General features: G+C 45.0%; 1 protein-coding gene and 1 long non-coding RNA gene across 2 annotated transcripts in view; one reads left to right on the top strand and one right to left on the bottom strand.

The window, feature by feature from the left end:
- The window catches only part of POP4 (POP4 homolog, ribonuclease P/MRP subunit), a 3478-nt gene extending 3321 nt beyond the window's left edge, over positions 1 to 157 (bottom strand). The window contains exon 1 of the mRNA XM_042027579.1: positions 106 to 157. Coding sequence (XP_041883513.1) covers positions 106 to 112 — 7 coding nt within the window. The 5' untranslated portion in view covers positions 113 to 157. The remainder of the gene's footprint in view (positions 1 to 105) is intronic.
- Positions 1 to 9415, top strand: part of LOC121664332 — a 10037-nt gene extending 622 nt beyond the window's left edge. The window contains exon 2 of the long non-coding RNA XR_006015956.1: positions 4556 to 9415. This is a non-coding gene — a long non-coding RNA (uncharacterized LOC121664332). The remainder of the gene's footprint in view (positions 1 to 4555) is intronic.
- Positions 9416 to 18222: the final 8807 nt, after the last annotated feature.

Below are 18222 nucleotides of genomic sequence, written 5' to 3'. Positions count from 1 at the left end.
CTCTCTCCCCGCTCCCCTCACCCTCCCTGTCCCCCCGTCCCTCTCTCTCCCCGCTCCCCTCACCCTGCCTGTCCCCCCGTCCCTCTCTCTCCCCGCTCCCCTCACCCTCCATGACGCCGCGGCGCAGCCCGCGCGGGGCGATGACGGGCGGGCGCGCCTGCGCACAGGGGCGCTCCCCGTGCTGGCCACAAGGCGGCGCCGCCGGCCGCGGAACGCGGCGGGCTCCCGTGAGGGGAGCTGTTCTATTGATCTGGCTGGTATTTACTGCTCTTGTACTAATAAATTCTCTAAACTGGGAGACACTGAGCAGCAGATATTTCATTTACTATCATGGGGGAACTTCTTTTTAAAAAGCCCTGTCAGTCATACCTTCTGTAACACAGGCCATTTTCTGTAGTCATCCACCACCTGAGCATGGTCATGGACACACGGAGTACACGAGTCTGTTGTTGGAATATTGACGTGTTAGTGTCCTTCCCATAGTAACAGCGGAGTCTGGACACTCGTGATGGGCAGCCTGGCCACGTCAATCCTCACTTCTCTCTCATCCTGCAGTCACTCCTACCACAGATGCTAGGATAGACATTTCTATGTTTCCATCCTGCAGTCTCCTCATCTCCCTCTTTTGTTGCCTCCTTTGTTCTGGAAATTTCTCCCAGGATTTACAAATGTGGTACTGGAGCCAGCAACCGCCCAAGCTCTGGGGGCCACGGCAGGAGCAGGTCCTCTCTGCCCTTACCAAAGTTCCTGCTATCCCACTTCCCTTGGTAGGAGAGAGAAGATTTTCCTAGTCCCGTGCAGTCCTACAAGGCCTCTCCAGCCGTAGCCCTGGCTGCCGCTGCAGGCAGTGCCTGGCTCTGTTCTCAGCAGGTAACAGATCTGCTCCTGGAACTGCACACCCAGCAACATGAGATCTTTGGTTAAAACCAGCCCTCATGTTTCTAGCAATCAAGGTCAAGACATTGGAAGATGCCAATCACTGCGAGCTTTACATGCTCTGACACATCAGGGCCTCTTTCCTCCCGGGATAGGACAGAGTCCTGCTCACTTAAAACACAGAAGTATCTTGAAACCAGTGTCCAGTTCTTTTTCCTTGCCAGCCCAGTCCCAACTCCTGCAGCCTCTGCTCAGGCATGATTGTTCTCCAAATACAGAAGAGATTTATATTCTTGTCACATGTCAATATTGGCTTAGCAGATAATTAAGCACTGCTTGGAAAAGGATATTTGGGGAGGGAGTTACTGAGGCAGGGTATAGGAAATGTGATGATTTTGTTGAGTGGTGTTGTGGGGCACAAAGGTACTAAAGTGATCCTCAATATGAAATAGTAGATCTCTCTGGACGTGTGTAAAGGAGAAAGGGCCAGTCTCTGCAGAGTAGTAAGCATGAACAGCAGCTGGTTTGTATCACAGACCTCCTGGCAGTTAAGTACATTACCACAGCAAGTGGATCTCTTGGTTTTACAAAGCATGGACTCCTTGAGTTGTCATTGCTACTACGAGAAGATCAATTTTCATGAATGGAGTACCAGGATAAGAGCTATGGGTCTTTAGGGCCATATGAGTGCTCCTTCACTGGATTTATGCTGCAATTCTTAGGGCTCTTCAGGGATTAATAGTCAAATCAGTGTTGGCGGTGCTGGTGTTGTAAATCCAATGATCCAAGCTAAACTGGTGCCTGGGGAAACCAGTCTGTTCCAACAGCTCTACATCTTCATTCCACAATTTATCTTCAGATACAATGTCTGAGGGAGCGAGATCAGCGTTAGCGTGTGTCCCAGCAAGAAGGCTCTGTGTCACATCAAATAAACATGAAAAAGAATAGGTGAAGAAACTGAGAAACCACAGAATAGGCAAAGGCAGTTTGTAGATAAGAAAAAGAAGGCTCAGAGAAATGAGGAAAGATGGATAAGATGTAAATATAAAGTGATGTGGAAATATGCTAAAAAAATAACTGTAATGCGTGTTTCGGGATGTGCAGCACCCTGTCTTAGTGTAAATCACCTTGGAATAGGTTTGTAGGGATAAAATTCCCTGACATAGATTATTAATACCATGTTATAGGTGCCAGCATTGGCATTTCTTATCCAATTAAATCTATGTGGCTTTATTTATTGCTCTCCAAAAATATTAACACCCCCCCCACACCCATGCAAACTTCTTCCATGGACACAATCTACCTGTGTAGGGTAGGGGAGGATATTGCTGTACCTGTTGGGGCTCCTGAGCTGCGGAGATGGGCAAGAACCTGTGTATAGGCCAGGCTGGGGGCAGTAGTGTCTTTGGAGAGCTGGGTGGCTGTGGAGCAATTACAGAATGAGCTTTATAGTGACAGTCACAGAAAGCTAAAACTTGAGATGTGAAGTGACCAAAGACAGTATAATTAAAGATATTTGTGTGACACAAGAATAGCAGATCAGTGAATTTTTAAAAAAGAGTAATTATGAACTGAAGCGAGAGATGAATGTGACGTTAACTGGTGTGTGCAAAAAGTCACTGGGCTGTAATCACTGTTATACTTTTGCTGACTGTCAGTGATGCAGGAAATAAATACTGTAATTCTCTAGAAGGACTGTCTCAGCAAGCATTTGAGCTCTCAAGATCAATATAGTTTATTCCTCTTGGCCAAATTGTATTAGCAGCTGAAGTTGGTCCTTAGGGACATCTGTACTGGTGAAAATAATTTCCATTTAGAGCCCTCTGATCTGATTTCCTCTATCCAAATAATGTAATTCCCACCCCCTTCCCATGGCTGTGCTGAAGCAGCGTCCATTCAGTCTGTGTCAGCCCTGCCATCATCCCACCAGCTGCTGCCTGCACCTGGCTGTGGCATCCTTCTCCTGACATCTCCTTTGGGCCTGGAGGGAGCTCCATGCCAGCAGTTTTAGGGCCCCTTGGCTGACCATACCCAACACACCTGTTCCCTCCCAGGACTGGCTGTGCAGCCAGGACCTTTCCAGGGAGTCAGTACTCAGGGTTCCCTGGAAAAACCCAACCTGGAACAGGTCATGTCTGGAGGATGGTGGTGGGTGGGCAGAGTTAAATCTGCTGTCCATCCCGGTGGGTACATGGAGCGATTGACATGAATAGCCTGAATTTTCACCTCGTGTCAGTGTAGGTTTGCCAAAGGAAGGTTTGCAATATTTGTGTGTGTAAGCCCAAACTCTTGCATTAGGAACTTGGTTGACTGATTCTAGATTGCTGTGGCTGACTGAAGAGCAGCATCTTTTGAAGTACCCTGTATCCCTCAAATGTTTTCTTTGCATATATTTTTCCATTAATTTTTCTGCTTTATCAGCTTGCCCTTAACTCATGGCTTGTCATCGTGTTCTGCCCTGCCCCAAGCTGATAAACTGTCCTTCCCAGCTGAAAGTTCATTATTTCCTTGCAGTCCTGGCTCCTTCTCATCTCGAATTGCAGCTGCCACTGCAGGGCGCAGACAAAAGACTGGCTTGTCTGTGCCTGACAGAAACAAGAAAGCGCTCGGAAGCATGGTCCAAATCTCAGTGGCACAGAAATCAGAAGCAAATAATAATTCAAAAATGTTGTCAGAAAATCCCAATGATTTAATAGCTGGGTTTTAAAAAAACTGAAACATGGCAGGTTTTTGGCAGGCTGTGCCCTGTCCCCACAGCTGCTCACACTAGAGGGCAGCCCGAGACTGTCTGTACAGTGATGTTGGACTCCAGCTCACTGTTTCAGGCTTAAAGATAAATTAAAAAAAGTTTACAAATTGTGTCCTCTTTTGGAAGAAATGGGCCTGTTTGCAGCTTGGTTTAGCATACAGGACTCCAGTTCCCCCATACACCAACCTCTTCTGCATCACAGTATCAGGGAAAAGAGGCTTTTGAAGGAATTCAATTTCACCACAAGCTAAGGAGGCCACTTTTTAAACACCAATATATTCTTATGTCAAAATAAGAAGCTATATCAGTTTTAAAATAGTTAAAATATGGGCAACCCTAGAATACCTGGAGATAACTACTAAAACTACAACTACCCAGCCTTACCTCACAGAGCACCCCTGAAATAGCAACACTTGCTCCCCAAAACATTAATGAGCAGTCAGAAAAGCTGAGGCTTTGGCAGCTGACATTTGGTTTCCCTGCATGCTGGATCACGTATGATCCAAACACACATCACCATGACAGGCACCACTTCTGCTCCTGAACAGCTTGTATTTACTAATTAATACCACCATTCAGCATTCATGTATTATTCCATGACAGTCTGTCTCACAGTCATTACTTTTGTTATGCTTTGAGTCTCATTTAGATCTTGTTGAATATTCTATTTTAAAACTTAATTAACATTGGCTCGTTATAGGGATGTATGATGCAAAAACGAGGATTAAGAATAATAAATTAGAAAGTAATAATAGTCATTGGAGTTATAGCAGACTGACTAGTTTAATTTATTTCATTTGGTTTTGGTTAAACTACATAAAATTGACATAACTCATTAAATTTTGAATATAATACAGATGTATTGAAAATAAAAGGTGTATGTTAAAGTAATTTGTGTTTCACTGAAGCATCTTTTGCTGTGTTTCCCAGCAGGTGCTCGGGTCAGAGGCGGGGGAGGGTACCCTGCAGCACATGGGGGCTCTGGCTGGGACCATGGGCACTGCCTCTGACACCCTGACCCATTTGGGAGCAGGAGGCTCCAGCCACACTGGTCAGTGCCTGCAGCACAGCCACGTCCTGCACAGCTCCCAGCCAGCAGGTGCTTCCTGCCAAACAGCCACTGTGCCTGGAGTTACAACTGCTGTGAAATCCCAGGAAAGTCAGAAGGTTCATTAATGGAACAGATAAGAATTTCTCATTTTTCCTCTCTAATGAGGCATCCTTCTCAAAAGCATCACTCTCAGCAAAGCCCTGTTCCTGCTAGACTCTTTGAAAGCAGCGTGCTGGGGCTGTCAGGAGTGAGCCATTCCTTTCAACAAAGCAAATCTGCTCGTGCACCTCCAAAGGATGCAGTTGCTGAGTACACACGGGAAGGGCTCCTCTGCACCACACAGCTTCAGGTCCCAGACATTGGTTTGAATGTGTCTGTCACAACACGCCAGCTCACGAGAGTGCTGCCCAGGGGACCTGTGTGTCTCAGGTAGTGTGACCCAGAGAAAAACAACTGGGAACTATTTGTCTGTTGTAACTGGGCTGAGGGAGCCCTGTTGCCACAGTCAGCACCTGAACCAGCAGGGTCCTGAGCTGCTGCCTGAAGCAATCTGAAAGGAGAGCTGCGATTCCCAGCTGTTATGGAGTGGTGCATACTCACACAGGGTACTGATAACCCATAATGCTGCCTGGGACCATGTTGGTAATGCATGGAGGCAGCATTACTTTTATAACGTTCCTTGTATCTACATTGGTGTTTTATCAACCAATTATAGAGACATCCGTGACTGTATAAAGTGTGACCCAAACCATCAAGAGCAATTCAGCTAAATCCCCCTCACTGGACTGCAGTGGAGGGCACTGAGCTGTGCTCAGGACTCTCTCAGCTTTTCCACTTGAAGTTTTCATCCATGGGAGTGTGAAAAGCAGTCACAGCATCCGAGGGCTTGGACTCCCACTGCAAGCAGAGTCCTTATGAGCAGTGGTCAGCTGCTTGCACAGAGCTGGTGATGAGGCTTTCAGCTCCCTGTCTGTAGTCCCATTTCTTCAGAGCTGCTGGAGTGTGGTGGGCCAGTGAGAGGGTTAACGCTGCAGCAGTCCTTTGATAATTGAAAAAGAAAAAAGCCCATCCAAAGCTAACCAAAACAACCCCCTGTGTGAGGTCAGGGCTCTAGTAAGTGCCTTTTAAAGAAACAATAACCTGGTGCAATAGAAAATATTCTGTCCTTCTCTTCAGTAGAAATCTGATAAACCACGGAGGCAGGTGTCCAAGGAGATAAAAGTAATAAATGTGGCTGCAGTTCGGGAGTGAGTTAGGCTGTCAGGCTGGTAATTAAATGAAAGCCCTCTCAGGAAATGCTGGAAGCTAATAGATATACATGGAGATGCCAATTCATTTGCCTCAGCAATATATGTTAATTTTAGCATGGGATTAATTTATACATTTTGCAGTGGGATGAAATGGCAAGGGTGGGAGGGGGAGACCTTTCATCCTGCCTGTGATTATTTCAGGTGGTAGAGATTATTAAGCACCTTATACTTGTTAAAAAAAGAACAGTGTGTGAAAATGGGAGAGAGAAAATGTTTAATTTAAGTACATTCTCTAAACAGAATTAACTAATCACAGGCTTATACCTGACCCAAAGCACACTTGCAGACAGCTGCCAGGGGCTCCTTGGCTTTGCCACAGCTCAGTAAGTACAGAGCCCTAGTTAGCAGGTAGCTCAAGTCACTCTGTGTTGCTGTGGTTTAGAGGATTTCTGAGAGTTACATGAGTGTGAAATGAGGAGTGCTGCAGGGGTGGATCCTGCTACAGGAAGAACACCGGTTATTTGGGACCACAGCAAGCTCAAGGATGGATGCTTTGGCAGGTGTACAGAGGAGCTGCAGGAAAGGACAGACTTGTATGTAAAAGCACACTGATAATCACTGAGAAAGCTGGCAATCACCAAGAGGGATAATCTTCAGCAGAGCTGGTAGTCACCAACAGAGCTGTGCATGCCATGCAGGTCGGGGCAGCGAGCAAGTCACTGCTCAGGACCCTGTCAGCTTTAGCCATGTGGCACACACTGGCCCCAGAGCTGCCCAGCTCCTTCTGGTTTGTGGTTGTCCTGTTCTGGAAGAAAACTAATCTGAGGCCAGGCAGATACTGAAGTGGGGGAGATGTTCTCCTGGGGCAGAAGGCAGTGACCCAGCTGTGCACTCAGGACGTGGGTGTTTGCATGTTACTGTCCCTCTCTGAGGTCATTTTTGAACCTCACATCACTTCAGTGCTGTTTGTCACAGGCACTGAGCTCTCATGTAACATCCCTGCAGCTCTCAGGTGCACAGCTGAGGACAGACACGCTGCTCCCAGTGCACACTGGCCCGTGGTGAGTCCGGAGCTGCCGGTGCTTCTGGTGGTGTCTGCCAGGGCCCTCCACTGCTGGCAACACCAGGTGCTGCTGGGGACACGAAACAAGGCTCTGATTTACATGTCCAAGTGTGGCTTTAAGGGCCTGACTACAGGTATTTCAACCCTGAAACACACACTGCAGCACAGCAGGCTTCTTTCTAAAAAAAGCCCTCTGATCTGTAATATTATCAGCATTGAGGCAGCAGAAGCAAAGCAGATTTCCCTTTATTTTCTTCTGCCTTAGAGGAGGAGTATTCACTTGCCCTTCAGTATGATTACAGCCCATTTACCAACACTTCTATTTTTTTAAATTTCAGGCCTACATTTTGGAACAGTCACAAGGTAGAAGTGTTTCTTTTCAGAGCCTGGAGCAGTCAGCACAAGGGTAAAGTTTATTTAACAAAAAAAAATATTTCCAGCTGAATACATATTGTGAAATTACTGGTCCATTTAAAGCAAAATAGAATTGGTTGTGGGTCAGAGTCAGGGAAGGAAGATAAGAACATCTGCTGCAAAGTGCATCCAGCAACTGTCTTCAAATTTAAAAGTTTTTTTTATAGGATGTTTTTTCTTTTCTTTTTGTAATTATTCAAAATAATAGAATGAAAAAAATGTGCTAGATGCTGAAAGCAAGGTCGAGGCTTGCTCAGGGATTGCAAGTAGATGCATTATAAGTGGTGTCTCAAAGCTGACTGATTTCAGAGTTACGGGCTCTGTCTTTCCAGGATGGAGGTCTGTGTCCTTCCTGTCCACACACGTGTAAGGGATGTTCTCCCAGCATGGCTGGCCAGGGCAGGACACGGAGGGACCCCAGGAGGGCTGACCCTGGCTGCACACTCCTTGCTTTACAGCCATTGCCCTGATCCCCAGAAGTCACCTCGATCCTTTTTGTTCCAGACTGAAGCTGTCAAAATCCACACTCTTCATGAGAAAGAGAGTTGTTACCCACTTTTGATAATGGTACTTTTAGTTGGCTCTTGCCACTCTTGCTACACAGCCTGGCTGCTGTGTCTCCTCCCAGGCTCTGCTGTAATGTCCTTCTGCCCCTGCTCCAAGGGCTCTCGGTGTTTCCTTAACACTGGGAGGTGAGCTGGGAACAAACACAGGAATATCCTGGTGGTCCTACCAGCGTCAGCCCTGTGTGTTTGTCTGTGTGAACTGTGGGAGACATGGAGGCATCAGGAGAGCTCATATCATTACAGGAGGTGCTCCTGTGCCAAGGAGATCATCTTAATGAAACTCTCCCTATCACTCGAGGAGTGACTTCTAGGGATTTTAAGGGACTGGGGAATGCCTAAGTGTGTCTTTGTCTTGACACTACTGAATCATACTGAGCCATAAGCCTGGCATTTAAACACAGATGTGTGTTGTGTGCTGTCCTCTTCTTATGAATTAAAACAAAAAAAAAAAAAAAAAGAAGGTAGAAATAGTAATTTCCCTCATTGTGTTGCATGTAAAAATATCATACTCCACAGCTGAGACATTTTTGGTGCCCACACAGATATACAGAGTCAGTTCTGGGGGTAGAAAACGGGGATGATCCACTTGCCGGTGTAGATACATTCCCTGCAGCTCAGATTCTAATCTCTCTGGGTGGCACCAAGAAATTCCCCATCTTTGGCCAGGGGTGATGGCTGAGCAAAGCAGCTGGAGCCCTTGTTCTCCCTGAGTGCCGGAGGAGGCGTTTCCGGAGCCCGGCACATCTCCAGGTGCGGCACAACAGCTCCTCTCTCAGGTCCTGCTCCTGCCACGAGCTGTGCTTTAAAACCAGCTGAGCCTCCCACATGGCAGCGTGATTTACTAAACCACTAAGATATTGGGTCAGCCTTGTAAATCATTTTAATTATTTCACTAAACAGGTTGTGGAAATAGATCAATAGAAAATATGGCATTTAGGCTTACAGTGCTGTGCATTCATTATGGGAAAGGAATTATATTAACTGATTTAAGAGCTAATAATAACTGAAAATAACAATTTAATGGAAGCCTTCCAATCCTGCACTTTCAAAGGAGGATACAGCTATACGCAGTCTACTCATTTTAATCTCAGTCAAGTATACAGAGCAATCTTTTGACTCTCAGAGAAATGTCAGTCAAGTACAAGTACTTGCAGACTTTCAGCATCCCATAAATTACGTTGTAATAAAACCAAAACAAAGAAACTGTCAACAACCATTTTTACATACTGGCAGGGTCACACGAACCCGGCGCATGAAAAATAAGAAAATATATTGCAATCTAACAAAGTGAAAGGGTTGCACAGTAGGGGCTATTTTTCTCTTGCAGTTTGTATTTCTGTGAGACCATAGTTTGTGCTGCTGAGCTTGAAGGACACTTCTCTCTCTAAAATATTGGGGTTTTATCTCAAACATCTGAATAGTAAATATATGCTATATTTATGTGAATATATACTATATATGTGTGCTTTATATATGCAAGGAAACAGGAAGGAAAACAAACCAGAAAAACCTAATCTCACCTGTGCAGCAAAAGCCAGGTCTCACTGGTCCGTAGTTGGGGGTCAGCATTGCTCTGTTACAATTATTTTACTGTAGCTGAACTTAATTTGGTATGCTGTGTCCTGGTTTTCTTAACGCATGCATGACAGACACCTGGTCTGTTAAAATATTTCCTCCTGAAATAAGCTGTACATTGTGACTCTTTAATGCCTTATTGGCCATCGAGTAACTGCTGAACCCAGCAGCAGGACTGTGGGCAGAATTCGAGCTGCAATCAGATAGTGCCCCTGTGTCAGGCTGGTTTGAAAGCCTGCATCCTCCTGATAGGCAGTTGTCACACCAGCTATCGCCACTCTGCTTTACAGGCAGAGTTAAGCTTTCCTTTAAGCCCTCAGGCTAGATAGCTTTGGAATTATGCACTTCATCACGCCCCAATTAGCTAGGGATGCATGACAAAGCCCGTTATCAGTTCATTTAGTTGGGAAAACACCTTATTTTGTTTCTTGGTTCAGCAGGTGAAGAAAAAACACTCACCCTTTTTCTGCACCAAGAAAAGCTTGTTTTAGAGCAGAGTGAAACTTTGAGCTGTGTCAAATCATGCTGCTTCTGCTTATTTACCTGTGTCCTTGAGCTCCATCCGGCTGTTTTGAGAATGCTAAGTGTTGCTAAAATAAAAATAAATGGCTTCAGCGTGCCCGCAGAACTTGCCTGAGCACATTCCCCGTGCAGGCCATGCAGCACGCGTGTCTCCTGGCCCTGAGCCCCAGAGCAGGTGAGATTGTTTCCCCGGGGAAATGGTCCCCAGGGCTCCCCACACCGCCTCCCCCCCTCACCATTTTGCAGTTGCACTCCCGGCTGTAAACAACAAACTGGACGGATGTTTTTCCCAAGTCCTGTAAATGCCAGCAGCAATAGATGAGCACTGAATGAAGGGAGGAAACGTGCTGGGTGAACACATGGCATTTTCATGGCCCTGAACGTGAGCAGGGCTTTCTCTGGTGCTTCTCTGCTCCAAAAATCCTGCTGTGGCAAGGTTTGAATTACCTGGGGTAATGAGCTTAAACTGGGTTGACTTTTCCGTGCACATTTACAAGCAGGTTGACAAACACTTTCTGAACCCAGCAAAGCTCCCTCCTTTTGAGATGGTTTTCTTCAGTGAAATGCTTTAGTCTAGCGTAAGTAGTGTAAGACCTCTCTGGTCATAAAATAATTAACTCAGGTTCATAAAGGGAGTTTATGTTCTTAAAAAAATATTGCAAAAAGTTCAACTACTCACATTTGACACTGTGGCAAACTGGATTTAGTTCCTTTTATTCAGTCTTGTTATTAAGTCATGGTACAGCTCCCATTCTGACAGGAGCCTGGTGTGGTTGCTGACTGCTCTTTGCTGGGGCTGGAGCCCCTGGCCCTGAGGGCAAAGCCCACCTTCTGTCTCTCCCTAGTGCTGGGGAACTGCAAGCTGGCCACACCAACAGATCCCCCCAGGATCAAAGCACGGTAGATACTCAGTTTTGGTCTTCCTGTCTTGTCAAACCCTGCTTGCTTCTCTAGAGACTGAAATGCCAGGGTTATTAATTATTAAAAGATGTCATAAGGAGTCTGGCTGTGTGGTTCTTGGCTAGCTTGGGTGCAAATAAATGGAGGTTCATTCTAACCAGGATTGCAATTAGCACTGAAGTAAAGAAATTCAGCCAAATTAAATTTAATAAAGAAATAGATTTTATTTCGCGGCCGAAAGATCGGTGACACAGAAAGCCACGATCGAGAAAAGCAGCCCCGAGCCCGGGGTCGGAGCTGGGTGAACACGTATAGATCTGACCTCTATCACATCAGACCTCCCAAGTTCACAAACGTTGCTTCGGCTGGTTCCTTCTAATACAGTTCTTGGGCAGAGTCCGAATTAATTCTATTCTTCTCGCAGTTTAGCACATCCATGATGTTTTCTTGTCCTGAAGTTGGACTGCACAGAGCCTTTCCTGGGTGTGATGAATTGTCCATCTTGGATGATAAATGGTCCATCTCTGGTTCCTGGAACAGTTATTCTTAGTTCCCGGAATGTCCAATTCGTTATCGGCTGAGATGTAGATATCAGAAGATAGCGATCAAGCCATCATAGTGTTAATGTCCCGGTGATAAGATCCAACCCCACCTGGGGTGGAATCCTCACCTATTGGTTACATCTGTGCTGAGAGAACTTCCTTTTCAACTGCTCTAGTGTTGTGAAATTTTCCTCTCAGCCAGGCTGGTGGGGGGGTTTGAAACTCTGGCTCTGTATAGTTTTATTACAGTTCATTTTTATACATAACAGCACGAATTACAGACTTCATTTATAACAGCACCTTGCTGTGCATTTAACTAACTTAAGACTTTCATACCACTATACTATAAAAGTTGAAATTATATCCAGGCACTCTGTAAATGGATTACACTATTATCATTATTTGTAGCACTGAATGATTGTACTTTTACTATCTTGCACTGGATTAGCATAAATGAATAATAAACATGAGTGTATTTGGTAAAGACCATAAAGTAACTGATGTTTCCTTAATCAAACAAAATTTTCATTGTCTCATTTGATTTTGTTGCCTTCTTTTGTGCACTTTGTCAAGTGCTGCATTCCCCTCAGGGTAACAGGTATCGCTGACAGACATGGTTCAGGCTAGATCATCACTCAGTACAGTTACTCCTTGGCCTGACTTGGATTTAGATGTGCACACTGTGTCTTTGTCCGAAGGTTTATCAATGTTCCTAAGCAAGCGCAGCTTTGGAGCTCATGCACTGCTTGGCTCCATCAGAGTGAGGTACACTGGGTAGGCACTGCTGGCTTCCCAGGGCACTGTAATTCACTAGAGCACAGCATCCTAATTCCAGCCACAGACACAGGATGACTTTATCTAGGGAAAACAGGCTTTTAAATCTTGAGGCACTCGAGGGTCTCCCTTCAGGAAGCGATGGGTGGCTTTTCCTTGTGCTCCCACTGTCCCTGCCTGCTCAGAGCAGCAATGGCTGTCCTGCCAGACCAGAGAGTGTTAGGCTAAGCTGTGCCCTGGGACACTGGGCAGGAGCTTTCCTGAGCTGCACTGGCCATGGCTCTGGAGGCCTGGCAATACAGCCCCTGCCATCCTGCTTTCAGTGCTTTGGAGTTGTCCAGAAAACAAATTAAGAGTCCTCCTCACCATGCTGGTGATACTCCATAGGCTCCAGAGAACTGATTTTCTGATTCTCAGAGCACAGACTAACCCCCAGCCCAGGGCTGCCTGATGCCAGGAGAGGGCACATTAATTCCCAAGGGGGGCTTTAGTTCTCAGATCCTTAGCTAAGATCTGGCCAAGCTGCTCGTCTCCGTGTCACAGCCACCACCACATTGCTCTTGTGAGGAAAGGATGAGGCAAAGCCAAAGGGTGTCAAGAGTCCTGGCACTGATCTTCCTCACACCCGGCCTAAGAGCACAGACACTCTCCTTGTGGGGCTGGTGACACATTTGTAAAACTGCAAAGACACTTGGTTAATGACATACTGACAGGTATCTGTCACTTGGATCAACTCTGACAACTCTGGAAGCACTGAAATGCAACTGTCCAGAACAGTAAGTAAATAAATTACAGCACAGACATTAAAAAGAGGCTCTGCCATGGGAATTTAGAACTATATCTCATGTTTAACAGAGACTGTTAATACAGATGGACTCTGTCAAAAAAAAAAAAAAAAGAAATTAAGAGCTATTATAAAAACACAACACTTGGAAATCAGAAATATGCTACTAATTTTTGCCAAACAGTTGACTTTGACTATCAGCCTAAATATCAACACCTGCCTAGGTACTATGTTGAACACCCTAAAACTCAAAATGAGTCATGATACTCACTGGATTGTCAGAGCAACTTAAAAGCCTGAAAAATACTTAGTAATGAAGAATTCCTATTTTAGTTTATTAAAAGAAATCAACTACTTCAGATTTCCAAGCAAAATGACAAGAAAATCAAAAATAAGAGCCCATTTAATGTAGTCATCTGTTTCTCCATCCTATATAATACTCCCAAAGACTTAACCTGTTGCTTCCTATTTCAAGGATAATACTAACACAGAGACAAATGAAAGTTTTTGACAGATCTGGTCACGTAATAGAAAAAGAAGTAACACCCCCTTTCCCATGTTCCCCAGAGTAAATCCCAGAAATTTCCTATTAGAAAAAGTATAATCTTCAATTGAACTGTAAATATTTTTGAATTATTTATGAAGATCTTGGTAATTTAGTTTGTATTACACTACAGATGATTTTCCATATGAGATTTAAGAAACTCAATAGTTCAATAATAAGAGGAAAGGAAATCTATATGCAACAAATAGGGAAATCCATTAACTAACTCTACATCACAGTGCTCTTCGATTCAACTCTTAATGTAACTGTGTTTTACTTGGAATGTCCATAATTGCTATAATTAGAAGGTGGGCAGTCACCAGAGGAGAAATAGGAGATTTCAATCCACTCATTGGCATTAGCACAGATCCTTACAAAAAGCCACCTTGTTCAGTGCTAAATTTTGGACTGTCATTGTTGCAAAGCTGAAACATGTATTTTCCCTGACTGGCTTCATTTATAATATTATCCATCTCTAGTCGGCAGAGGTTGCTGGGTTTTATAAGCATGGTCTAAACTCAGCAACAAACCCCCACCCCGCCCTCCCTTCCTCCTCCCATCCCTGCCACACGCGGCTGCTGCTGCTCTGGGGCAGGACATGCTGACGCAGGGGTTCCTCATGGCCTGCCTTAATGGAATTCTTCAAGCCTTCGTCTTGTTCACATTGTTTTAAGACCTGTTAATTTTCCTGTGGAATAATTGTAGCTGCTCCTACATGAACAAAACCTGGTCCCCCCTTGCCCACAGCGAAGCCCCCGGCTGCCTGGGAGCCCCCATTGAAGCACAGGATCTGCAGCACTGCACAGAAATGCCACAAAAGCCCAGAAACAGCAGAAAAGAAAGAACCCCCCATCTTTACTCTGCTGTAGGTGGATGTTTTACCATTTAAACGCTCTCTTTTATCCATCAGCAGCAGTAATTCGCACATGTTGGTATTTTAGTGCTCTCCCATAGCTTGCAGCACTGGTTTTCCCTGACCTGGAGGCACAGAGCCCCAGGGTGATGCAGGTGGTGTCCCACAGGCCCAGAGCTCACGGGGCTGCAGGGGCAGAGCCCCCTGGCAGGGCTGGCAGAGCCCTCCCCCTGCGCAGTGACACCAGCCAGAAATGCGCTTGCTGCACATTAATATTCTCACAGCAACCCCCCTCCAATCAGTCTTTGCTAAAAGCATTAATTAAGACTTTAACATTTCTGATCCCATCAATTTTCTGTTCTCTTCTTATTAAATAGATGTACTAGGGGAGCTTGAATAATAACTGCCCAAAGTTTGGGGATAATGAATAAATGAACTTTGCCAGCCTCTGGCTAAGCATGAAATTTGCTGTGGAGTAACAAATGCAACAGAGGCAGCTCATATATTAACCAACCTAGTTTTGACACACAAGTTTGGGAGCACATTATTTACTTACTTACTATTTCTAAGTGAGACTAGGCTCCAAAATGTTTTATGCAGGAAATGACAAATGACATGTTCAGACAGTCTTTTGCACTCTCCATCACAGCGTGAAGCTGCTCACTCACCCATCTTCCCTTCAGTGGGTCTGGCCCTCTTGCCACGCACAGCAAGGCTTTCAGCACTGCAGGCTCCATTTTCCTCGGGAACTTTGCCAGAAAAGGAGCACACCACAAACTAGGTAATTTTGTTTTTTACTCACTAGGTCTTGGCACTTTGAAGGTCACCTGTGTGCTATCAAACTACTTTTGTTCCATGTATTTTTACATGTGCACGGCTCTAGCACCAGCTCTGTTACACTGCTGTAAATCCATTCGTTTTTGTGGAAATCCATTAACTCGCAGTGAATTTATGGCAGTATAACTGTGAGCGAGCTGCAGCTGATGGCACAGACTGGAAATATTACAAGGAAAAGTGCAAAGTTCTATTGATTTTCTCTCAGGAAAAATGGGTGTTTCCTTATGATTATATTACAGATGACTCAGCTCTGGCCCCCAACAGCCATCCCTCATGTTTCCCTGCTTGCTGGCTGTGCGAGGAGCCTGTGCTGTCCCCAGAGCAGGGACCCAGGGCTGCCTCCCTGGGCACCACCCGCCCCACCCGCGGTGCTGGGGGACTCTGTGCCCAGCTCTGTGTGGCACTGCAAGAGCCACACCACCCTCCCACGGCTCTGCAGCACAGGCACTTACTCCTAATCGATTCTGACAGCAGACACCACAAGGAATGCTGAGATTTATGAAAGAGCAAGATTTGCCACTAGCCTCTGTCCATTAAGGGTACGGCAAAACCTCGCTTTGCCCTTTGTAAATACAATCAGCAGAAGTGAGGCAGTTGCCCTTTTCAGAAGAAAGAGCACTCTCAAAGGACAGATGTTTTAGCAAAAGTTCTCAACACACTCAGAAGCAATAAGGTTCCACATTCTTTACAGTTTTTCTTCAAAAACGTTTCTCATTCCTTTAAGTGTTTTTTAAAGACAAAACACTGTACTGAAAGCTGCACTCTCCTCTTTAGCCAGTTATTTTCCCTGCACTATAGGAAGATGGAGACAATTATAGGATGTGCATTTTGCCAAAAAGAGCTGGCCTGAATGTGGAAACCATGGCCCTGAAACCTGAAGGACTCATTTTGCACATTTTTAAAGGCAGAAATATAGTGAAGATAAAGGTAAAGCCATCTTATCTTGGCAATCTGCTCACCTGTTGAATTTACCCTGTGTGCTGGGAACAAGTTCTCTTTGCCTGTGTACAGGTCTTCATTGGAAAGAAAAAATGCCTGTTGCTCTTGCAAGAAGAGATTTACCATCAAATCCTCAGGTTATTGTTTAGTATTTCTGAGGTTTTATGGTGAATTGGAATCTAAGAATAGTTATTCCTACTGTGGCACACTTAATTCTGATCTCAGAAAGGATAAAAAAGTTATTTTTAGTTGTAGATTTAATATTTTTTCACCTTTAATGTAATTAAAGTCTAAAATACCTTGGTAATTCTGCTCCTGTCATTGCACCCAAAACGTGCTGCCACATCCCGTTGCAGGTAACAGGCTACAAAAGGAAGGGAAGGACAAACTCAAGATGATTGATATATTTCCTCCAAAGCACAGAGTCTGTAATTCAAGATACAATGTGCTCGCTAAGTGATTAAACAAAAGTATCAGAGCAGCTAGGGTAGGGCTGAAGTTGAAATAGAAGCATAACTACTCCTAGACAAACATGCTTCACTGCTTCAAGCCTCAGCTATTTATTAGATCAATTTAGGCACATTTTCTTCTTCTGGAAAAATTTTAGTTCTCTCCCTCAGAAGGAACTTGAGGCTCTGAGAAATATTCTCTGCCCTTGAGAAAACAGCAGCAGCAATGAAGAGCTGGCCAGAGGACCCCCAGTCCAAACACAGGCAGGTTTCACTCGCATGAGCAGCCCTTGGTTGAAGGGTTAGAGCTCTCGTCACACTGCAGACTCCACACACACCTCTGCTGGAGTAAGTGTCCTTGAGCAAATTCTCAGATGGGAATGCTGGTATTAGTTTAGACATGGTCCAACATGCAAATCTTTTTCCCACCTATCTGTTCCTTCCAGGTTTAGAAGCCCTCCTGTGTGCACATGGAAGCCAAGGACTGTGTTCTTCAGTGTCTCATGCTCTGATGCACTTTCAGGCACAAAACAACCACCCTGCTCTGAGTTCTTCTAAAGAGCAGTTCAGCTTTTTGTGGGAGAATCGATTATGGATTGTTCCCAAATCCGTGGGATCCTACAGCTGGCAGTAATGGAATGAACATTACTGCAAAGATTTTACCACCTTTGGATTCCCATGGTGAGTTTGCCCCAGTACAAGAGGCTTTTACTACCAGTGTAGGACACATCAAACACAGATTTGCTTGGTCTCAAACCCAGTGAGTGCAGGTGGCACAAATCCCTGGCTGTTACTGGCAGCCCTAGAAAAAGGAAATCCTGACCATCTGAAAAAATTACAATCCCTTCCTGCCCTCCTTCGAGAAAAAGACTTGGGTATGAGGTGAGGCAGTGGCTGTTTGCTCTGCAGCTCCTGCAGGCAGAGTCCTGCTGCCACTGGAGCTGTCACTCCACCTTTCCCACAAGGAAGCTCCTCTCTAAAATGCCACACAAGTGACAGGGTAAGAGTCACAGACATAGGAAATTTCAAGGTACTTCACTAAATTCAGCTAACGAAGGTCATGTTTCTTTACCTAAAGTTATCCTATTGGCTCACTTGAGAAACAAGCATTTTGGAGCAGAAAAATAACTGCTCTATTTACTGTAAAAAAGCTTCTTTAGAGAAATCTCACCTGGATAAGAAAAGTGACACAATTCTGCATTTAAAAAAAAATCGGAATAAATTTTAAACAAATCTTGGAACTACAGAATACAACATTCCAGGATGATTTATTTCTCTTTTCCACTGCTTGATTCACCTTTTTTCAGAGAGGCCTGGGGCAAACCAAAACAATTTACATTGAGTGCCACATAGTGTCCCGCTGTCCATCTACCAGATCTTGCCCTGACTGCCCAGAGGTAACTGGTGTCACCAAGGAAAAGGCAGCTGCAGCCTAAGACTGGCTGCCTGCACCTTCTGCTGTGGGCTTAGGCACTATGCGAGGGTGTCTGAAAAACAACTGATTTCAATTTTATTTTGTTTGTGCTGTGTCTTT

This window comes from Corvus kubaryi, unplaced genomic scaffold, assembly GCF_017639235.1.
Source record: "Corvus kubaryi isolate FWS band 111438036 unplaced genomic scaffold, C.kubaryi_AGA036_p1.0 37300, whole genome shotgun sequence".
Taxonomy (NCBI): domain Eukaryota; kingdom Metazoa; phylum Chordata; class Aves; order Passeriformes; family Corvidae; genus Corvus; species Corvus kubaryi.
The sequence above is the reverse complement of the archived record's forward strand: the minus strand, read 5'-3'. Positions and strand labels throughout refer to the sequence as shown.